General features: G+C 42.7%; 1 protein-coding gene across 1 annotated transcript in view; it reads right to left on the reverse strand.

Moving 5' to 3' along the window:
* Positions 1-3075: 3075 nt before the first annotated feature.
* The window catches only part of LOC142758997 (vomeronasal type-2 receptor 26-like), a 42467-nt gene continuing 22274 nt past the window's right edge, over positions 3076-23268 (reverse strand). The window contains exons 2-4 of the mRNA XM_075860770.1: positions 4740-4949; positions 4135-4258; positions 3076-4014 (exon numbers count right to left, since the gene is read on the reverse strand). Of these exons, the coding sequence (XP_075716885.1) occupies positions 3107-4014; positions 4135-4258; positions 4740-4949 (1242 nt within the window). The 3' untranslated portion in view covers positions 3076-3106. The remainder of the gene's footprint in view (positions 4015-4134; positions 4259-4739; positions 4950-23268) is intronic.

The raw sequence follows: 23268 nt of genomic DNA on the forward strand, positions 1-23268 counted from the left end.
TGGACAGTAGGATGGTCCAGGGCTCCCTCCAGTACCTGGTCCATTGGAGAGGATACGGGCCGGAGGAGAGGACTTGGGTACCTGCTCGTGATGTTCACGCTGGGGTATTGATCAGGAGGTTCCACCTTCTCTTCCCTACTAAACCGGGTCCTCTTAGTAAGGGTCCGGTGGCCCCTCATAAAAGGGGGAGTACTGTTAGGGATCTGCCAGGTACTACGTCTAGGTATACTCCTGGGATTAATCAATCCACACCTGAGGCCAGACCTCTTAGACTGACACCGGCTCCCACCAACCAGGGTGGCAGGCTCAGGAGTGGGAGAGCCTATCGCAGCCTGGTCAGTCGGAGTTAGCTCCGCCCCCTGTCCTTTATTACCTGCCGTGTTCTCTTCCTCAGTGCTTGTAATTCTTCTGGATTCCTGGCCCCACTGCTGCTTGCTCCAGCCTGCTTCTGCCGTGCTTCTGCCTTGCTGCAGTTCCGCTTAACCTGCTTCGCTTTGCCCCTGGCTTGCTTCCTTCTCCGTGCTCACGTTGGTATACTCCACTTCATCCTGGTCCTGACTACTCATTCACCGCTCCGTTTCCTCGCGGCGTTCCGTGGGCTACTGCCCCTTCCCTTGCGTGTTCCCTGTTTGTTCTCCCGTGCACTTAGACAGCGTAGGGACCGCCGCCCAGTTGTACCCCGTCGCCTAGGGCGGGTCATTGCAAGTAGGCAGGGACAGGGCGGTGGGTAGATTAGGGCTCACTTTCCCTTCACCTCCTTCCTGCCATTACAGATATGCATCCAGTGACAAAACACCTTTCCCCTTATTAAGAATTTGTGTTATATTTGATTCTAACATAGAAGGGGAAGAGCCTCTTGTTCATATGAGGATTCCAAGACACTTTTGCGTTCCGACAACACGGAGGTCTGGAATTTAGAATAAAGTTCAAATGAGATCCGATTCCCGCAGCAGGCTATTCAATTGATTGGCGAATCTAGAAGGGGTCCTTTTGCATTGGCCCATTGTGGCCATAACTACAAGAATCGATCAGCAAGTCAGCTCATTGATTAGCGCTCGTTTGCTCCTATTACAAGGAGCTATTATCAGTAATATTTGTGGACAAGCACTCGTTACTATGGTCACTAGTGGGCATACATTTATACTGTATCGGCAGCACGTCTCCCTGTTTACACACCAAGATGTTCTACCGACAACAATAATATTTTATGCTGCATAAACTATACACAGGGCAATGATCAGGATGGAAGAAGCGTTCTGTGAACACTCATTTGCCCAATTATTGGCCGTGCAAAATAGTCCTAGGTCTCCTTGAACATCAGAAATGGAAGGTCAGGACATTGTTAAGACACTTCTCCATCTTCCTTGTTTTATATCTAGCACCCAGTTCATGTATAGTTCTGTGACAAAAACCAAAGCAATCTTATCCCGATTATTATGAACTTTATTGTCCCTATCGCTTATTGCCAAGATGTTGTGTCTACCAGCCTGCTCCCAAAGATATTAACCAGGAACTCACCTAGCCTCCCGCTTCATCATACCTCCCTCTACAAGAGAAAATCCAAGAACTCTGTGCCTTTATGTCTAAAAACTGATGTAGCGTATACTGTGCTTCCATCCACTTCTCTTTCAATATTTATACTTATGTAGAAAAAAGTGAATTTCCGCCTTATTGCGTTTACATTTAGGCGGAGTCTCCTCATTAGCGTTTGATATTTTACATTCTACAATCATCCTGATGAGCAGAACGCTAATAAAGTCCAATACTCTCAAAAAACTTTTTGTCTAGGTGTATCCTCCCATATTGGTATTTAAATTCAACCAGTAGGGGTTCAGCTTAAACTGTGGTTTAACATAAGTTTTACCAAGTTCTAATGTTACCAGTAGAGGACAGTTGTCGGAAATACCTATAGATTCATAGGACACATTTTTAATATAAAGTGTCATAAAAAGATTTACTAGGGCCATGCCGATAGGTGAAAAGACCTCATGAGATTTCTAAAACAGGATAACATCAATCTATTTGTCAGCCTTATTCCACCATCATAGTTTCCAAAGAGGAGAAATGCATCCTAATCCCATGTCCCCCCAGCCTTCACCTATCCCTCTCCTCATCCAAAACATTATTAAAGTTGCCTACCACTATTATTGGATGTGTGGTCTTATCCATTAGAAATAGTTGTAGCTTCACAAGGACCGTAGAAGCAAATGGCGAAGGGGGCACATAAACAAGAGCCATAACACACTTTGTATCCTTAGGGTTGCAGAACAAGATAATATACCGGCCCTCATCATATATTAATTGTGAAATAACTTGACACTTGATATCCCGATGTATTAATACACTCACCCCTCTGGAGGAGTTTCTGTAACAAGAATTGAATAGTTGAATTATCCGTCGTTTGGACATTGAGGAAACTCTCTTCCTTGTCAGATGTGTCTCCTGGAGGCAAACTATGGTCGGAAGGTAGTGTTTTATTAATTTAAATATTGTAACCCTTTATAGTCTACTCCACAGACCGTGCACTTTCCATGATAAAATATTTATCAACATCTATCATAATAGGAAAAAAAAAAAATACCTCTCCTTCCCTTCTCCTCCCAAACCTTCTCCCCTCCCAAAACTACTAGTTGACCAGCTGGTGTGTTGCCACCAACCACTAGTCCCTACACTGAGCATAACACCCACACTCCACACCCCACACCAGTACACCGCCAACCCAACTAAGGAATACAGAACACAAATAGTAGTAAACTCCACCTAGTGTCATTATCATACAAATTTCCTAAACACATCTCAGAAAAACTTTAACATTCACAAACATCCCTTGAATGTAAGAGAGACACGCTTCACTAAACCTGGTAACCAGAACTGAACTCTTGTGTTTTCCCAATAGAAAAGTTATGTTTAAAATACAAATTACAGAGCTATGTAAAAAACCAACATGTCCAAATATTGTCCAGAGCCTTCCAAGCCTATCATAGAGAATATGTTTTATGGGATGAAGCTAAAACATTATATTTATCATAGTTATATAAACCACATGATCTCTATGTTGTCTCATCATCATCCATCATCATCTGAAAGTGCAGACTAAACAATTATCTCATCTGGTTCCTCCCTCCAGTAAATGTGTTCTTGAGTTCAGTTCTGGTCTCCATAGGATAATGTAGCATTTTGGGAAGAATATACACCCTAAAAGTCCAGCACTAGAGGTTAATATGGCAAATATCTCCACAGCCACCATGTATTTCCCTTTGGTACTCAGATAAGCTGGGATCATGGCTATCCAGACACTGCAGAACACCAGCATGCTGAAGGTGATGTACTTGGCCTCATTAAAACTGTCCGGTAACGTCCGAGCTAAAAAAGCTGTAATAAAACAAACAGCCGCCAAGACTCCCATATAACCCAGGACAGAGTAGAACCCAATAACCGAGCCCTCATTACACTGCACAATGATCTTTCCCTGATAGGAGTGTATGTCCAGCTCCGGGAAGGGAGGTGCTAGAGTCAACCAACCCATACAGATTATTACTTGGATGGATGAGCAGAACAACACCAGAGAATTTGACCACTTGCTTCCAATCCAGCGTTTCCAGGCGCTGCCGGGCTTGGTGGCTCTGAAAGCGATGCACACCATGACGGTTTTGGCCAAGACACAAGAAACGGCTACTGAGAAGAGGATTCCAAATGAGACCTGACGTAGCAGGCAAGTGATGTCCACTGGATGTCCCAGGAACAAGAAGACACAGAGGAAGCTCAGCATGATGGAGACCAGGAGAAGGAAGCTCAGGTTTCTGTTATTGGCTTTCACAATGGCCGTGTCTTGGTACAAAATAAAAGTCACAAGAATCATGAATGTAAGGAAACAAAATATAATAGAAACCAGACAAATAACCAGGACGATTGTGTCATCTGTGTAGGAGAGAAATTCCAGCAATCTGGGAACACAACGATCCTTCTTCTCATTGGGCCAGTCGAGGTCTGTACATTTCATGCAGCTTTCACTGTCTGGGAAATAGAAGAATAAAAAACTTCAATACTACAGAATATTCAGTATCCAAAATGTGGTCAATATACCTTCCCTCCATAATGATCAGTGGAGAACACCTATTTCTAACGTCTTCATACCTGTCAAGTTGGAGATTTCTCCCGGGGAGCACTGGACACAATCATAGCAGCAGGAATAGATTCTGGACTTTGAGACTTTCCGGGTTCCTGGTAAACAATTCTCTGAACACTGAGATTTTGGGACCTGAGAAAAGTAAATGAAAAGCATTTAATGTTCGCTTGTTCAGAAATTATCTGTGATTTAATCCTTGTCACATAATTGAAATACAATATCATGATTTCTGTTATGGGACAAGGGCACTAGATGCTACATTACAGTTATCTAGGGACAGTTTACCTTAATAAAGGGGTATTCTGGCCTCTAAAAATTATAAAGCACCAGACCTAGCTTAAAAAGTACTTACTAATTGCCTGTTATGTAAATCCAGGGCTTGTGTGAGGTCCTTTTACACTGGCGATGGGCCGGCAGCTGTATTCTTAATATTGTTAGCCTCTCAGCCTCACCGCTCTCTGAGAACTGCCCCCCCCCCCTCCCTCTTGTGACGACCTGTTTTAAGTTGTATGTTGCACAGATAGATCTCTCATTTTTATTCTCTCTGTTCAATTTAAGATGTCAAACTGTTATCTTCAGAGTAATGATGTCTCCAAGTCATGAAGGATCTCACCTGGTTACTGCTGGTCTTCCATATTATGTTCTCTATGTCCATAGTAATTTTATGCTGCTTTGTTTCTGTGCGACCAACAAGTTTAAAAAGAGGCGTCTCATTTTTTAAATTTATCCAATTTACAATAGAATATTGGTCAACAAAATCTCCATTTTCCAAAAAATAAGGAATTCCATCAATGGATCTTTGATTCCTCAAAAATTGATGGAGCTGGAAGACAGAAAGAAGGACATGGGTTTTATTATTTCTTTGGAGCCCGTCATGGACATCACAGTGAGTCTTCCACAAGACTGAGGTGAACTATACACCTCCAAAGAGCACTGTGTGATATCAGTAGGAAAGGAGGAAAGGTCAGAGGGTCGGTCATGTCCATCCGAGGTTGATTTCCCTGGATTCAGATGATTGTCTGGCCTCATATCTCCCTGAGACAATGCATCACATGAGTTAAAGGCTTCAGTTTATTAATATTATAATAAGTGATTGTATATAATTTCTTTCCCTTTTTTATATATTTTTTTTATTTTGCCTCTACCTACAAAAGAGTAGAAAGACAAAAAAACAAAGAAAACAAAACGGCATAATATACAGTATATATACAGTGAAGGAAATAAGTATTTGATCCCTTGCTGATTTTGTAAGTTTGCCCACTGTCAAAGACATGAACAGTCTAGAATTCTTAGGCTAGGTTAATTATACCAGTGAGAGATAGATTATAGAAAAAAAAAAGAAAATCACATTGTCAAAATGATCTATATTTATTTGCATTGTGCACAGAGAAATAAGTATTTGATCCCTTTGGCAAACAAGACTTAAGATATATATATATTACTCAATACTTTCCAAAGGTAGAGGGGAAAAAATAGAAGAAAGAAAACCTACACTGAACCTACAGCAAAGAAAAGCCTCTAACAACAGTTATTGTTTGCTCTTTTTTAGCCAATAAGGTCGGACTTTGCTCCCAGAATGATTCTTTTTTTAAAAGGTCATTTTATTAAGACCTCATAACAAACAGCGGTACAAGTACAAAGGCAGAAAAGCCTGCACAATACATAGAAGAGACAATACAGTAGTTCCAATGTATAAGGTCAATTATCTATAGAAACATACATGTATAGTTTTGACACATGAATATGCATAGATATTAGAAAAAAAAACAAAAACGTAACAAACAGCCTTTCCTTATCAGTAGAGATGAGCGAACCGGGACAACCGAACACGGTTTCGGTCCGAACATCGCGAAAAGTTCAGTTCGCAGCGAATCCGAACTTCACTGGGTTCGGCCAAACCCGTTTTGACCGAACCCGGTCAAAAATATTATACAAATCGACAGCCTCTTGTCTCTATCAATCACTGATAGAGAAAAGAGGCTGCTGATTAAAAATAAAATAAAAAGCATTTCATACGTACCCGGTCGTTGTCTTGGTGACGAGTCCCTCTTCTTCCTCCAGTCCGACCTTCTTTTCTGACGCGGCAGCCTGTGATTGGCTGCAGAGGCCTCTGCAGCCTGTGATTGGCTGCAGCGGTCACATGGGCTTTAACGTCACACAGGGATGTCGAGAAGGACGCGTCACCAAGGCAACGGCCAGGAGATCGGACTGGAGGAAGCAGAAGTTCTCGGTAAGTATGAACGTCTTTTTTTTTTACAGGTTACTCTATATTGGGAGCGGTAGTCACTGTCCAGGGTGCTGAAACAGTTACTGCCGATCAGTTAACTCTTTCAGCACCCTGGGCAGTGACTATTTACTGACGTCGCCTAGCAACGCTGCCGTAATGACGGGTGCACACATGTAGTCACCCGTCATTACGGGGCCTCATGCACACGACCGTAAAAACACCCGTTATTGCGGGTCGTAATTACGACCCGAAATAGCGGGCCCATAGACTTCTGTTAGCCACGGGTACCTTCCCGTTTTCTCACGGGAAGGTGCCCGTGCCGTTAAAAAGATAGAACATGTTATAATGGGAGCACGGCTCGGAAAAACGAACGACTGCCCGTGGCCGGCCGTGCTCATCTCCTGAAATACTCTGTGCTGCCTTAAACTCTGTGGACAGGTCAGGATCCTGTTTCTTTTAAATGCTGCTGGGGAACCTGCTCGATCCACTATATAAGGCTGCGCTACAGTGCAGCATTTAAAAGAAACAGGATCCTGACCTGTCCACAGAGTTTAAGGCAGCACAGAGTATTTCAGGACATGAGCGTGCAGATTCAGTGCTGCTGTGAACTCTGCTCTTACCATTACGTAGCTCTCAGTCTGTTACCTCTCCTCCACTCCTGTCCTCAATAACACCTTCACATGATTGGCAAGTCACCACGTAATGGTAAGAGCAGAGTTCACAGCAGCACAGAGTATTTCAGGAGATGAGCGTGCACATCTTGTGCGGGGTGGTGACTTGCCAATCATGTGAAGGTGTTATTGAGGACAGGAGTGGAGGAGAGGTAACAGACTGAGCTACGTAATGGTAAGAGCAGAGTTCACAGCAGCACAGAGTATTTCAGGAGAGGAGCGTGCAGATTCTATGCTGCTGTGAACTCTGCTCTTACCATTACGTAGCTCTCAGTCTGTTACCTCTCCTCCACTCCTGTCCTCAATAACACCTTCACATGATTGGCAAGTCACCACCCCGAACAAGATCCGCACGCTCATCTCCTGAAATACTCTGTGCTGCTGTGAACTCTGCTCTTATCATTACGTGGTGACTTGCCAATCATGTGAAGGTGTTATTGAGGACAGTAGTGGAGGAGAGGTAACAGACTGAGAGCCACGTAATGGTAAGAGCAGAGTTCACAGCAGCACTGAATCTGCACGCTCCTCTCCTGAAATACTCTGTGCTGCCTTAAACTCTGTGGACAGGTCAGGATCCTGTTTCTTTTAAATGCTGCACTGTAGGGCAGCCTTATATAGTGGATCGAGCGGGTTCCCCAGCAGCATTTAAAAGAAACAGGATCCTGACCTGTCCACAGAGTTTAAGGCAGCGCAGCACAGAGTATTTCAGGAGAGGAGCGTGTGATTGTCTGCAGAGGCCGGTGTAGCCTGTGATTGGCTGCAGAGGCCGCTGCAGCCTGTGATTGGCTGCAGAGGCGGTCACGTGGGATGAAGCGTCATCCCTGGAGGCCGGCCTTCTGACGTCATCCTGACGTGCGTGACCGCCACTACAGCCTGTGATTGGCTGCAGCGGCGACATGGATGAAACTGAGTTAACCAACGCAATCCATGTGGATAACGTAAGAACCTTAGGATGTTTCCAGTGCAGGATTATGTTTTTTTTTAAGCATAAAATAATAGTAGTGTCATGAGAGATCTAACAGCCACAGTAGGTATAGTTTCTTCCTCCAGCAATAGGAGACAAATTCTAGGGTCAAGAATAGGAGGGAGACCTAGTTTGAGCTCAACAAATTCAAGTACTTCACACAGAAATTATTAATAATTGGACATTCCCAGAACATATGCTGTAAGGAGCCCTCAGCTCTCTGTCAGTGCGGGCAAACAGGAGTAACTATACGTCCCTTTCTAAATACTTTGGATGAGTGCAATAAATTTGGTGGAAAAATTGTACTTGAATAAGTTGGTCTCTTGTAGATATTAAAGGACCTGTCAGAGCAGATTGAATTTCTTTATGATCATCCATAGTTACAGAGGGAAGAGTCTGAGATCATCGGTCAAAGGCTTTGTCAAGTTTATTGGAAGATACATTAAGCAACAGCCGATAAAGTGTGGACAATAGTTAAGCCATTGTCTCCTGTGTCACCCAGTCCTCTACCGGGGACATACATAGTCTGAGTTGAGTCGGAATCTGATGTTTGGATCTAAGCTGTGTGAAAGTGGCAATCTTGTCCTCTACCATCACATCCTCGAAGGTCAATAACCCAAGGGTTTCTGACTCACTAGGGTTAAGGAGTCTTCTTAACTGTGGTAGAAGCGGGTTATACTATAGTGGCGTCCTAGGTGACCAGGACTCCTCCTCTGACTTAGATAGCAGCATTGATCTCTGCCAAACATTTAGAGTAGTCTGGATTGGGACTGTAAGAGTGTATCCCGGAGGGGGGGCTGCCTATAAATAGAATTCACTAGGGCTTTATAGGAACCAAGAAGTGAAGCTTCCAGGTAGTAAGATATAAATTCGGGAGAGCCAACCCCCCTCCCCGCTCAGTGGGGAGTTGTAGTGTGCCAAGTGCAATTCTAGGAGTGCCCCTTGCCCAAATAAAAGATCTAACATCTTTATCGATATTAGTGTACAGTGCTAGTGGTAGCCACACTGGAGAGTTATGAAAAATGTATAGAAACCTGGGCATGGACTTCATTTTAAATAGATTTAATTCTGCCTGTAGGAGTGAGAGGGAGGTGTTTCCATCTATCATGGTCCATCTTAAGGGATTGTACCAAAGGAGTGATATTATCTGGTATAAATATACAAATACTGGGCCTAATTACTACAACTAAATAAGTAATTGTATTCACCCGATGTAGTTTGGAAGCAAGTACAACCTTCCCAGCTGCATCATCTATCGCATCATCTATCGCCATCACAAACTTTGGACTTTGACTAATTTACACGAAGTCCGGAGAAGGACGCAAATAAATCAAAGATAACATTGCCCGCAGAGATGGACCCGGATCATTAAGGAATAGAAGCGTATCGTCAGCATAGAGAGGGACACGCTCCTCCCTCCCACCCATCACTAAGCCCTTTATGTCAGGAGAGTATTTTATAGCCAACGCAAGAGGCTCAATAGCTAATGTAAAGGGGGAAGGCGAGAATGGTCAACCCTGTCTAGTTCCTCGGGCAAGTGTGAATGAGGGGGAGATGTGACAATTGGTCCTAATACTGGCTATAGTTTGGGAGTATAATAGCTGTATCCATCATATAAATCTGGGTCCAAACTTACCAAGTACAGGCCACAGATAAGACCATTTAAACACCTTTTCAAGATCTAGGGAGACAACAATTCTGGATCCTCCCGAGCCCTCAGCAGAGGACATGTTGGTAAACAGCCTTCGAAGGTTAACATCAGTGGCCTTCCCGGACATAAAACCAAGACTGGTCCAGAAGGATAATATGAGAAATTATTTTTTTTTTGCAGATGCATTGCTAAAATTTTGACCAATATTTTAATATCACAATTAAGGAGTGAGATAGGCTGGTAGGAGCCGCATTCTTTTGGATGTTTACGGGGCTTGGGGATCAGTATTACAAGAGCCTCTCTCATAGAGGGAGGGTATCGCCCCAACAAAAAATTGGAAACGTTTATAAGTAAATAAGGGGCAATTCATTCAACATGTAGTTTATACCATTCTATGGGCAGGCCATCCAGTTCCGGGGTTTTCTGGTTCGGAAAGGAGCCAATAGCCTCCTTAATTTCCTCTGTAGTCAAATCAGCTTCAAGAATACCAATGTCCTCTCTATCCAGGACATGGAACACAATATTATCTAAGTATGGCTCTTGATCACAAGGAGTGGTGGAAACCTTAGAATACTTAATTAATGGCCAAGAGGTCACTAACATACATCCCAGTACAGGAGTTTATTTCCAAAATAGGGTTTGGGGTGGTGTCCTCTCTAGCCAGGTAGGCCAGCAAAATACCATTCTTGGATTCATGCTCAAAAACTTTCTGCTGTTAATATAATTTTTTTTTTTAGCAAATTCAGTTAACAAAAGATTATTTTCTCGTTATTTTTTGGAGAAGGCAGTAGAGGCTGAAGACTCCTCAGTCCTAAGTTACTCGTCCTCTGCCACAGCAAACTCCGATTCCAAAACTGTACACTGCTGAGCTAGACCCTTCCTATACGAGGATATTGGCCGTATGAACCACTTCTCTAATATATGCCTTGAAGGCATCCCATACCAGATTACTATCTGCCGAACCCAGATTAGTACTCCAGAACCCTACAATTTATTTTTCCAATGTAGTCGCAATATCCGCACAGGAGAGCCAAAGGGGACTCAGTCTCCAGATCTTACGCTTTGAAATTTTGGGGTACCCCAGAGTAACCATGAGGGGAGAGTGGTACCAGATTCCTCGAGGGAGGTATTGTGCATCCACTACATATGCCAAGGAGGCAGCATTACCAAATGCCAAGTAAATTTGGGAGAAGGATCTATAGGCTGGTGAGTGGCATGAATAAGCTAAAGAGTTAGAATAACGAGCTCGCCAAATTTACTGTAGATGATACATGACAGCCTAATCAGTTAAAGGGGAACCAGAACCCGGGACTAACCACAGTTTATCTAGGCCAGAACACAGCAAGAGGTTAAAATTCCCCAGGAGCAGAAGGGGAACAGGACCAAACTCTGTTACCAGGGTCGTTATATCAGTGAGTAGTTGGATAGAGGCCAGAGGAGGATTATAGACATTCACTATAATACAGGATGTGAAATGGATTTGGCAGAATAACACAATGAACCTCCCCGGTGATCTGTTTTTACATCCGTAACATCAAATTGTAGAGATATGTGAACCAGTAAAGAGACCCCACAGGAGTAACTGGAGTAGGAGGTGAGATAACCATGCCTGACCCAAGGCCGTGTAAGAGCTCGCAGCTTGGAACCAAGTAAATCGGTCTCTTGTAAAATAACTTTCTGCGGATTGTACGTAGAGAGGAAATGAAACACTAGAGCACATTTGAATTTGTCATTTAATCCTTTTACGTTCCAGGAGATAATTTTAAGATGGTTTCGCTTCTCCATGAATAATATTAAGGGCAATATAAATCTAGAAAGCCGCAGCACACTGGTGTTGAATATTGAAATTGTGTCCCCTATGGAAATCTCCAACACCAGCACTCCCATAGATCAAATCACCAGTTTACATACTCAGAGAAATTACATATATACAAGCAGACAGGCAAAAACATATGAAAGGCAAAAAACATTTCAATCCAACCAAAACCCACCCTACCGAATCCCCCAGAACTTGAGACAGGTTTCATTACCAATTGCAGCAAGTAGCAAAAAACAGAAAGTAAACTACAAGGTATGTTGAAATGGTTAGCAAAGGGGGGCAACCCCCTCCCCCAAGAAAACTGCAAGAATGTTCATATAAATTTAATAGACATGATAGAACTACAGCTTGGAAGACAGAAGTATTATCGCAAAATACCCAAGTACTGGTAGGTGACCTGACATCAATCATTACTGAAGTTATGAAACTCCAAATCTTCACCAGAAGAGTAAAGTGAAGAACATGTTCCATGGTGTAATACATTCTCCCTTTATTATAGTTCCTTACAGCATAGGAAAATATGGAGGGATAGGAGCCCAATAATTAGAGTACCTGAAGTAGATCGGTAATGTAGCACATCTCTCAGCACCCATCAGACATGGAATCTTTGGTGAGGAGAATCGAGAGCTCCGTCAAGGAGCAAAACTAATAACATGTTCCATGTTGCAGAACAGTTTCCCTCTATGGCATCTCTCCGTCACATGAGGAGATACGAAATTACAGCAGTAAAGAAACCAAAGTCCATTAAAGTCTATGACGTTCTAACCAGGCAAATACATCTTCCGGCTTGTCGAGGAATACGGCGGAGCCATTGTGCACCAATCTCAGTTTTGCGGGGTATACCATGGAATAGACGATTTGTTTCGCCCTCAAATATTTCTTGGCCTCTGTAAATTGCTGCCTCTGTTTTTGTACTTCGTACGAATAGTCAGGAAAGACATACCCACATGATTGGTGGCAGCAAGCTGCTAAAGTCGCTCACCACTCCTGTACAGAAAATGGTGGTCGCGTCCCCAAAAGCGTTGACTCCACAGAGGGTCCACTCTTTCCTGTCCCTATGTAGTAATAGGGTGTCAGGGCAGCACTGAGGCCTTGATGCATGGCCCTGGCAGTGAAACCACGATCCTCCGCTGTTCTGACCGGAAGTAGCCGTCAGCCTTCTTCCGTCAAATATTTAGGTCCGGTCCCCCTACTAGGTCCAATGTCCAAACCGGGCCAGGAAGGTTCCAAACTGTGCCTCTCGACAGCAGGAGTGCTACAGGACAGCTGCCGGGTGTATGATGGGCCCCAGGAGTGAGGATTGAGGTGGATAAAGTGTGCCACCAGCAGAGCTCCAGAAGCACGTCCTCACTAACCGGAGTTCAGACTACGCCACCCCTCCCAAAATACAGTTATTATCTCGTGAGGAATATAGACTTCAAATACACATGACAAGAGTTTAATAATCTTGGGCCAATAACGGAATAACTTAGACTCCAAGGCAGAAACCTGATTTCCTCAGTGAGTCCTTCTGCTGCCCACACACCATCTAGAATAACCACTCAAACTGATGAGACGATCATTGGAGTAAGACAAAAACTCTATATTTTGGCTATGGCGCCCTTATTATATAGTATTAGTAAAATTGGGAGTTGGTTATTCATGATTAAGTTCACAGTGATTAGAAACAGATAATAACATGAGTCTTAATTCTAGATGTTGAAAAACAAATTGACTTGATAACCCAACTCATTGTGAATATCCGAGAAGACGTCGAGAATATTGTTACTAAAGAACTGAGATATAGAAAGATATTACACCTCCACCAAAATCCATCATTACATTGTGCTCTTTACCTGCTAGAGTCTGATACCCAAAAAGGTGTGAATGACCCTAGTGATACCACATCACTTACTATTATGGGAAAAACCATTATAGGAAAGGTATACCTATAATTCTCGCTGCTTCATACAAGAGGGAATTATAAGACGGGACCCTGGAAATGTCCGCACCGTTAATCACTTTCCTTTTCTCCTGTCACAGTGAGAAACTATTGTATTTTTTTTTGCAGGATTTTTTTCTATCAAAAAATGTAAAATATTAAGCAAAAAAAAAAGACATTTACTAAAAATATTTTATTCAAAAATATAAATTTACTTGCCTGGTGTCTGTATTTATGGAGATGATTGACCTTCCTGGTCATGTGTAGATCGTGTAGAGCTTGAGCCAATAAGTGAACAGCTTTATACACTCGGTCAGAGAGTCCTTTGCGTTGAAAGCTAAAAAAATCTGTTACCCGTAGTGTCTCAGAACAGTTATGAAGAGAAAAATTGTATAAGGATTGATGGATTTTATTCATTCTTGGATCTCTTGATAAACAGCGCAGATTTACCAGCCATATATGAGCCAGTAACATATCATCTGGATGACTTATGGTCTGGAAACTTTCATAGAAGCTTCTCATATCTGGTACAGGCAGTGGAGAAGGTTCAAGAGCCAAACTCCCAGTAAATGCTTCTCTGTGATGCTCCATTAGAAAAGCGTTTAAAGCAAAAGCCGGACCAAAGACCAGAGTCTTATCATGGAGCACACCTCTTATTGCATATAACCGATCTGCAAGATGTGGAGTATATGTCCCACAGAGTATAATAACCTGGGCTGATGACTGTCTAATAATCTCAGAGGTACTTCTTACAATATTATCTAGAAAACGTAGGGGCACATCCTTTACTTTTATGGTGTAGGCCACACAGATTCCATTCATGGTCAGATATTGTGTCACAATCTGAACTTCTGAACTTCCAATGTCATCATCTGAAGATATGATTCCAACCCATATCCACCTAAAGGACATGATTAAATTTGATAACACCAAGTAACTGATCCGGGAATTTAAAATGGTTCTGTAAAAAGTTGGGTAGAGATTTCTGTCATTTAGGATATAAGTTGTTGCCCCGTAGCTGATCTGCAAAAAATAGTGACACTAGTAATCATGTCTCTGGTGAAGCGTGAGCAGCTCGTGTAACTGGGACACATTATGAGACAGAAGCAATCATCAAACATGGGGTTTCCAGGCAAAAACTGTGACTGTAAGGAATGTAGAGACAAAATATCCCAGAGTAGAGGAGCAGAGCAGAAGAGGTTGTGGAGATGGGAGCGCGGGGGATGTGGCGGGGACGCTGAGAGCTGCAAGTCACTGGATAGTTAGAGAACATGAGTGAATTGGTTAGATGGAGATGAGAGGAAGGAACAGGGACATTGTGAACAGAGATCAGTGGAGTATTTATAACACGCTTCTGGTGAATCTGAATGTCCATCTCTTTTCACATAAAAAAAAAATTGAAAAAAAAAAAAATCCCACCCCCCTCTGACAGCTGTAGACATGTGGCTAGAAATGGGCGTAAGACACAAATTTGTTTATTTTCCTTCCTTTTGCTTTTTGTTTTGGAAATGAACATTTTCTCTCTTCACGTCTGCTGAGCGGAAAGTCTCCTCCTGGTGCGATGCTTTGACCAATCAGATGTCTCCCCTACTTCTCCTCTCTCACAGTATGCCGTCTCATACACAGTGAGAGAGATACTGCAGCCACATCTCCCTCCTCCCCTTTCATCCCTTTCTATTATTTCATGGTTTTTAGTAAATGGATTTTATAGTGACGGAGGAGGAAAGTGGGGCTGAACTTAATGACAGTTTGTAAGACTGAATAACACATAAGTCCATCCAGTTTAGTCTATTACCCTAAAGGGAATGTGTCGCAAATAAATATTTTTTAAGTTAGTTAGTTTGTTTTTTTGCTTTTATTGTTTTTTTTCTTCCACAAGTGGGAAGTATTAAAAATTAAATAATAATTTGACATGTTTTTCTATGTTGGCCACCAGAGGGAGCACTTCCAAGAATTACAGCATGGTGAATCAGGCAAAGCAACCTGACTTACAGCTGCTGTACATGTGGGAATGAGACTCACCCCGCCTCCCTATTTTTGGCTACAAGCCAGGAAACGGTGTCTTCAAATTGCAAAGCAGTGTCCAGGTCCAATATAGAAGAGATTGTACAAATGGCAGCTGGTAGAAGCTATAGAACACACCAAAAGGCTAAGGGCTCATTCAGACGAACAAAAAACTCGTCCGTGAGCTGTGCGTGATTTGCACATCAATTCCATTGAAAAATAAAGTGCTTTGCGAGTGCGCGAAAAACACATCTCACTTGTAAAGGACACTGATGCAATAACGGAATGCACACAGACAGATTGACACACTTAAATCTGTCACACTCTTGTAAATATAGCCTTAGAATGATGAAAGTCAAGACCCTGTGGTGGATGACTTTTCAGTTGACAGGTTCACACGGCGTGTATTTGGCACGTTTTTGGCGCGTTTTATGTGCCGAAAAACACATCAAATGCTTGATTTAAGCTTTTCATTTACATCAATGGGTAAGCGCGCTGTTTGCGCATAAAACACTCCTTTATACACAAGCTTTTTTTAAAGATGCATTGCGTAAAAAAGAAGCGTCGGATCAATTCTTTGGTGCTTAAAATGTGCCAAATGTTCCCAGAGTCAGCGGGAGTCCTAACTATGCCCCAAAATACTTGCAAAAAGCACGCACAAAACCCGCAAAAAATGCGTCAAAATCCCTGTATTTTAAAAACCGCTTCCCAAAGAACGCTAGCGTATTTGACACGCTCACATGTCATCTTTTTCTTAGCGCCATGTGAACATGCCCTAAGGCCTCATGCACACGACCGTAAAAACACCCGTTATTGCGGGTCCTAATTACGACCCGCAATAACGGGCCCATAGACTTCTGTTAGTCACGGGTACCTTCCCGTTTTCTCACGGGAAGGTGCCCGTGCCGTTAAAAAAATAGAACATGTTCTATTTTTTTCATTTTACGGGCCGTGCTGCTATACTTTATAATGACAGCACGGCTCGCAAAAGCGGCCGGCTGCCCGTGCCCGGCCGTGCTCATAATTACGAGTCGTAATTACGAGCACGGTCGTGTGCATGAGGCCTAAGGGAAATATTTTTCATGGCCACTACTTTACAGGGAGAAGACAGAAGTCGCTGTAGGTGAGTAGACGTATTTTTTTTTTCCATATTACTAATGCCTCATGCACACATCCGTTACTCGTCACACGGCCGCAAATCACGGATCCCTGAAACATGGACCTCACACGGATGGCTTCCATATGCGTTCCATTGTTTCAACGGTCCAAATGAATGGTATGGCTGAGACTGTCCTGCAAAAAAACCTGTTCTATTTTTGTCATATTGGCCACACGGTTCCGTTAAAAAAACTGTAGTGTATGGCCCCATAGAAATGAATGGGTCAGTGTGCTCTGAAGTGGGCGTGAGGCCTAACTTTTTTTTTTTTGCAGGTTCCGCTGGTCCTATTGGACTACGCCGTAGATTCGTTGGACTACTGCGATGACCTACATTTTTTTTTTAAATAAAATGGTTAATGAGGATTGTGTTGGGGAGTTTTTATTTAAATAAAAATATTTTCTGATCTCTGTTTTTGTAATACTTTATTAGCGCCTTAGTAATGGCAGTTTCTGTTTGACGGCGTCCATTACTAAGGCGGGGCTTAGTGTTAGCCAGTTAAAAGGCTAGCAGTAACCCCCCCCCCCATTATCACCCCAGTACCCACCGCTACCAGCGGTGCCGGGAAGAGCCAGGTACGATCCAGTACCTGACCATCTGCAGCGACGGACGGACACTGGGGCGGCCGCAGGCTGGTGTTATGAGACTGAGAACGGACAAAACCAGTGGTAATGCTGCCTGCTGCTGCTATGTGTTGTATCTGACTGGTTATAAAAAATGGGGGGTCCCCACGTAATTTTCATCATTTATAGAATTAAAAAAAATAAATGACAGGTCTCCCCATTTTTCATAACCATCCAGACACAACACAGCAGCAGCCGAGCATTACCAGGGAGGGAAGGGCCACTGTTTTTGGTCTTTCCCAGCCTAATAATACCAGCCTGCGGCCGGCCTGATACCAGAGCGTTACTAAAGACGGTCGGTTACTGGATCGTGCCTGGCTCTTCCCAGCACCGCTGGGGGCGGTGGGTACCGAGGTAATAATGGGGGGTTAGTTGCAACCTTTTTTCTGGCTAACACTAAGCCCCACCATAGTAATGGACATCGTCAAACATAAAACTGTCATTACTAAGGCGCTAATAAAGTATTAAAAAAAGAACAGACATCAGAAAATATTTTTATTAATATTAACCGTTTTATAAAAAAAAAAAAACGGAAATCATCGCAGTAATCCACCGAATCTACGACGTAGTCCAATAGGTCCAGCGGAACCTGCAAAACAAAAAAATAAAGTTAGTAACATGAAAAATATAAATACTTCTTCTCACCTCCAGCGTCTTCTGTCTTCTCGCCTGCACAACAAAAAATACTAGAGGTCATTGAACAGTCATTTCTATTGTGGCGCACGGGACCTAGAGATGCGCCAGAAATATCAATAGATATTAATAATCCTGGCGCATCATGGAGCCCCCTCCACAAAACTCCCCACACATGCAGACACTCCGCAAATCCCCCGACACACACAACCTCCCCCAAACACACACAATCCCCCCACCCACACACACAACCTCCCCCAAACACACACAACCTCCCCCCAAACACACACAATCCCCCCACCCACACACACAACCTCCCCCAAACACACACAACCTCCCCACCCACACACACAACCCCCCCCCCCCCACAGGGGACAAAATAAATAAACTAGTTAATATATTTAAATATATAAAAAACAATAAAATTATAAAAAAGCATAATCATGATACCTTTCCTTTCAATGTTGTATTCTCTGAAAATTCCTCCCTGACTCCAAATATGGCAATTATGGTAAATCCTTGGATCAACGACCCATCTCCAGTAATCCAGTACTCAGAACTTGTAATATTACTACACTCAGGGAAGAAATCAAGGCCCATTATTAACTCTTTTAGTGAATTTACCATAAAAACTTCCTCTGGCAGAGAGTTCCATAGTGTGACTGCTCTTACAGTAGAGGTTCCATAGTGTGACTGCTCTTACAGTAGAGGTTCCATAGTGTGACTGATCTTACAGTAGAGGCTCCATAGTGTGACTGATCTTACAGTAGAGGTTCCATAGTGTGACTGCTCTTACAGTAGAGGTTCCATAGTGTGGCTGCTCTTACAGTAGAGGTTCCATAGTGTGACTGCTCTTACAGTAGAGGTTCCATAGTGTGACTGCTCTTACAGTAGAGGTTCCATAGTGTGACTGCTCTTACAGTAGAGGGTCCATAGTGTGACTGCTCTTACAGTAGAGGTTCCATAGTGTGACTGCTCTTACAGTAGAGGTTCCATAGTGTGACTGCTCTTACAGTAGAGGTTCCATAGTGTGACTGATCTTACAGTAGAGGCTCCATAGTGTGACTGATCTTACAGTAGAGGTTCCATAGTGTGACTGATCTTACAGTAGAGGTTCCATAGTGTGACTGCTCTTACAGTAGAGGCTCCATAGTGTGACTGCTCTTACAGTAGAGGTTCCATAGTGTGACTGATCTTACAGTAGAGGTTCCATAGTGTGACCGATCTTACAGTAGAGGTTCCATAGTGTGACTGCTCTTACAGTAGAGGCTCCATAGTGTGACTGCTCTTACAGTAGAGGTTCCATAGTGTGACAGCTTTTACAGTAGAGGTTCCATAGTGTGACTGCTCTTACAGTAGAGGTTCCATAGTGTGACTGCTCTTACAGTAGAGGTTCCATAGTGTGACTAATCTTACAGTAGAGGTTCCATAGTGTGACTGATCTTACAGTAGAGGTTCCATAGTGTGACTGATCTTACAGTAGAGGTTCCATAGTGTGACTGATCTTACAGTAGAGGTTCCATAGTGTGACTGCTCTTACAGTAGAGGTTCCATAGTGTGACTGATCTTACAGTAGAGGTTCCATAGTGTGACTGATCTTACAGTAGAGGTTCCATGGTGTGACTGCTCTTACAGTAGAGGTTCCATAGTGTGACTGCTCTTACAGTAGAGGTTCCATAGTGTGACTGATCTTACAGTAGAGGTTCCATAGTGTGACTGATCTTACAGTAGAGGTTCCATAGTGTGACTGATCTTACAGTAGAGGCTCCATAGTGTGACTGCTCTTACAGTAGAGGTTCCATAGTGTGACTGTTCTTACAGTAGAGGCTCCATAGTGTGACTGTTCTTACAGTAGAGGTTCCATAGTGTGACTGCTCTTACAGTAGAGGCTCCATAGTGTGACTGCTCTTACAGTAGAGGCTCCATAGTGTGACTGTTCTTACAGTAGAGGCTCCATAGTGTGACTGATCTTACAGTAGAGGCTCCATAGTGTGACTGATCTTACAGTAGAGGCTCCATAGTGTGACTGCTCTTACAGTAGAGGTTCCATAGTGTGACTGCTCTTACAGTAGAGGCTCCATAGTGTGACAGCTTTTACAGTAGAGGCTCCATAGTGTGACTGATCTTACAGTAGAGGCTCCATAGTGTGACTGATCTTACAGCAGAGGGTCCATAGTGTGACTGATCTTACAGTAGAGGCTCCATAGTGTGACTGATCTTACAGTAGAGGTTCCATAGTGTGACTGCTCTTACAGTAGAGGTTCCATAGTGTGACTGCTCTTACAGTAGAGGTTCCATAGTGTGACTGCTCTTACAGTAGAGGCTCCATAGTGTGACCGCTCTTACAGTAGAGGCTCCATAGTGTGATTGCTCTTACAGTAGAGGTTCCATAGTGTGACAGCTTTTACAGTAGAGGCTCCATAGTGTGACTGATCTTACAGTAGGGGTTCCATAGTGTGACTGCTCTTACAGTAGAGGCTCCATAGTGTGACTGCTCTTACAGTAGAGGTTCCATAGTGTGACTGCTCTTACAGTAGAGGTTCCATAGTGTGACTGATCTTAGAGTAGAGGTTCCATAGTGTGACTGCTCTTACAGTAGAGGTTCCATAGTGTGACTGCTCTTACAGTAGAGGTTCCATAGTGTGACTGCTCTTACAGTAGAGGTTCCATAGTGTGACTGCTCTTACAGTAGAGGTTCCATAGTGTGACTGCTCTTACAGTAGAGGTTCCATAGTGTGACTGCTCTTACAGTAGAGGTTCCATAGTGTGACTGCTCTTACCAGTGGCGGACACAGACTGCAAAAGGCCCCTGTGCAGATAATGTGCCAGGGCCCCCCCGCCCCCCCCCCAATACCGACAAAGTTACCTAAACATATATATGCATATAAAAATAAACCTTACTAATAAAAATTATGAAGGAAGATTTATATTGTACATTTTATTACCAGTTTAGAACACAAGTAACACATTTTTTTCCGGGTTAAATTCTTATCTAAACTAAGTCCCTAAATGTGGGCAAAGAAAATGAAAAACCTATACTCACCTCCTCCGGCGCCTCCGTTCCCCCTCCGCAGCCCCTATCCCTTTCTGTGTTTACAAAGCTGCTGTGGTGACGCGCGGTCGATGGCACATGACCGCTGCAGCCAATCAATGCCCTCAACAGCGATTTGCTGTGGAACTACTGTCCTCAGCAGCACACCAATGAGGAGTTATTGGCAGCAGCGGTCACGTGCCATCGGCAGCGCGTCACCAGTGCAGCCTTGTACACTTGTAACACAGACCGAGACAGGAGGATGGGGGCTGCGGCGGGTGAACGGAGGCGAGGGAGGAGGTGAGTATAGTTTTTTTATTTTCTTTGCCCACATTTAGAGACTTAGGTTAAATTGAATCATTGAATATAACACAAAGCACTCATGCAACTGAGATGCAATAATTTAGATGATCTTATCATGCTTAGCTTACTGCACTGTTACCTATCAAGCAGGACTGAATCTCAATATGTCACATACGGAATGTAAAAGTATTGCCATGAGGAATCAATGAAAAAAAAACAAAACATTTTTAAATAAATAATACTTACTATACAAAGCTAATAAACAATACTGTGTACTTAAACTTACACAACAAAGCCGAATCAAGGCAACTGAAAAGTAGTCAACCATACAATGTAGGCATAGAAAAACGTATGCAAAAGAGCAAAACTCAATCTGTTTAGGCAGATAACTGGGAATATTTGATCCTGTCATTTACTGGTCTGTCTGAGAGTTGATTGATTCACTTAAAACTCCTCCTTCTTGCCTTCCTTTCTGCAAATTCATCAATGATCTTATTCAAGTCAATCATTCTAGCACGTTCATTTTCTATGGACAACATAGCCAATCCGCTTAACCTTTCTTGTCCCATGGTAGACCGCAAGTAGTTCTTGATTAGTTTTAGTTTTGAGAACGAGCGTTCAGCACTAGCCACTGTTACTGGCAATGTCAAGAACAAAATATATGCTGTGCACACTTCTGGAAAACTTGTAGATAACACACTGTTTTCAACAATTAATAGCTTGGCTATTTCTTCTACAGTGGTCAGTTGTGCAATTTGTGATTTTAAGCACGTTCTGAAAGAAATGAGTTGTACAGGGAGAGCTGGTGAAAAGTCATTTTTGAAATGCTTCACAAGATTCTCTCCGTCATTCTGAAGTTCCTCATCAGTTGCTGACAAAAGTGAGCTGGGAAGGATTGCTTTAAATTTTTTCACTGTTGCATGAAGACTTTGGAATCTTTGTTTTAGTTGCATTATGATTGTGTCTAGACAGGAATTGTAGATGTTAACCTGGAAGTACCTCTCAGCATCGTTGAGCCGTTCATCTTGACACAACTCATCAAACTGTCGTTTTACACGTTTATTTCTTCTTTTTTCAAATATAACTCCTATGCCCCACTTTTCTGATAATTTTATGGCACTGTCTTTCGCTCCCTGATAGTCACTTCTGAACTTTTGAAAAACTTCAACTGCGTTCTGAAGTAATTGTGTTGCTTTTTCTATATTTGTGTCTTTGGCTTGCAAACACTTTGAAATTGGTCCTACAACATCCAGAATCCTTGACTGCAGGACAACCATCATCACAAACTCAAAGGAGCTGATGTTCTTTTTTAGACTAGAGGCATCGTTGATGTCACTGGAATTTTTGTCTGACTTCAGGATGATTTTTGTCAGTGCCTTTAGTATATCCGTGTAACGGTACCTCAGTGCTGTGATGGAATCATTCCTGGAAGACCATCTAGTTGGACACAGTCTCTTCAGCGTAATGTTAGCAGTTTCAGATGCAGAAGATATTTCTGACAATAATGCCCATCTTTTGATACTGTTTCCAAAAAACTGGTACAATTTTTCGATTACATCATAAAATTTGTTTATTTCTGGGATGTATCGGACAGAATCGTTTAAAGCAAGGTTTAAATTGTGAGCTGCACAATGTATATACTGTGCACAAGGTTCCCTTTTAGAAATTCTTGCTTGCACGCCTGTATATATGCCACTCATGTTTGCTGCACCATCATACCCTTGTCCACGACATCTACTTATGTCAAGACCCTTATTTTCAATACTTAATACAATTTCTTTTTCAAGGCTTGCAGCGGTCTGATCCGTGATGGCATGAAATCCGAGGAAAACTTCATTTATCTTTAATGCTGTAACAGTATTCTGTTGATTTGTTTCAACTGTCACATAACGAAAAATCTGACTAAGTTGGTCAGTTTTAGAAATGTCTTGTGTTGTATCTATTATTATGGAAAAAAATGGAGAGCTCTTGATCTCATTAACAATATCCTGCTCTATCTTCTTTGACAATAAAGCAATTATCTCATCCTGTACTCTATGGCTAAGATACCGGACAGATCCCCTTGGCATTTCCAATAACTGCTGCAGAGTAGAGTCATACCTTGCTAGCAACTGAATAAAAGACAAAAAAACACCGCTG

The sequence above is a fragment of the Rhinoderma darwinii genome, chromosome 4, assembly GCF_050947455.1.
Source record: "Rhinoderma darwinii isolate aRhiDar2 chromosome 4, aRhiDar2.hap1, whole genome shotgun sequence".
Lineage (NCBI taxonomy): Eukaryota > Metazoa > Chordata > Amphibia > Anura > Rhinodermatidae > Rhinoderma > Rhinoderma darwinii.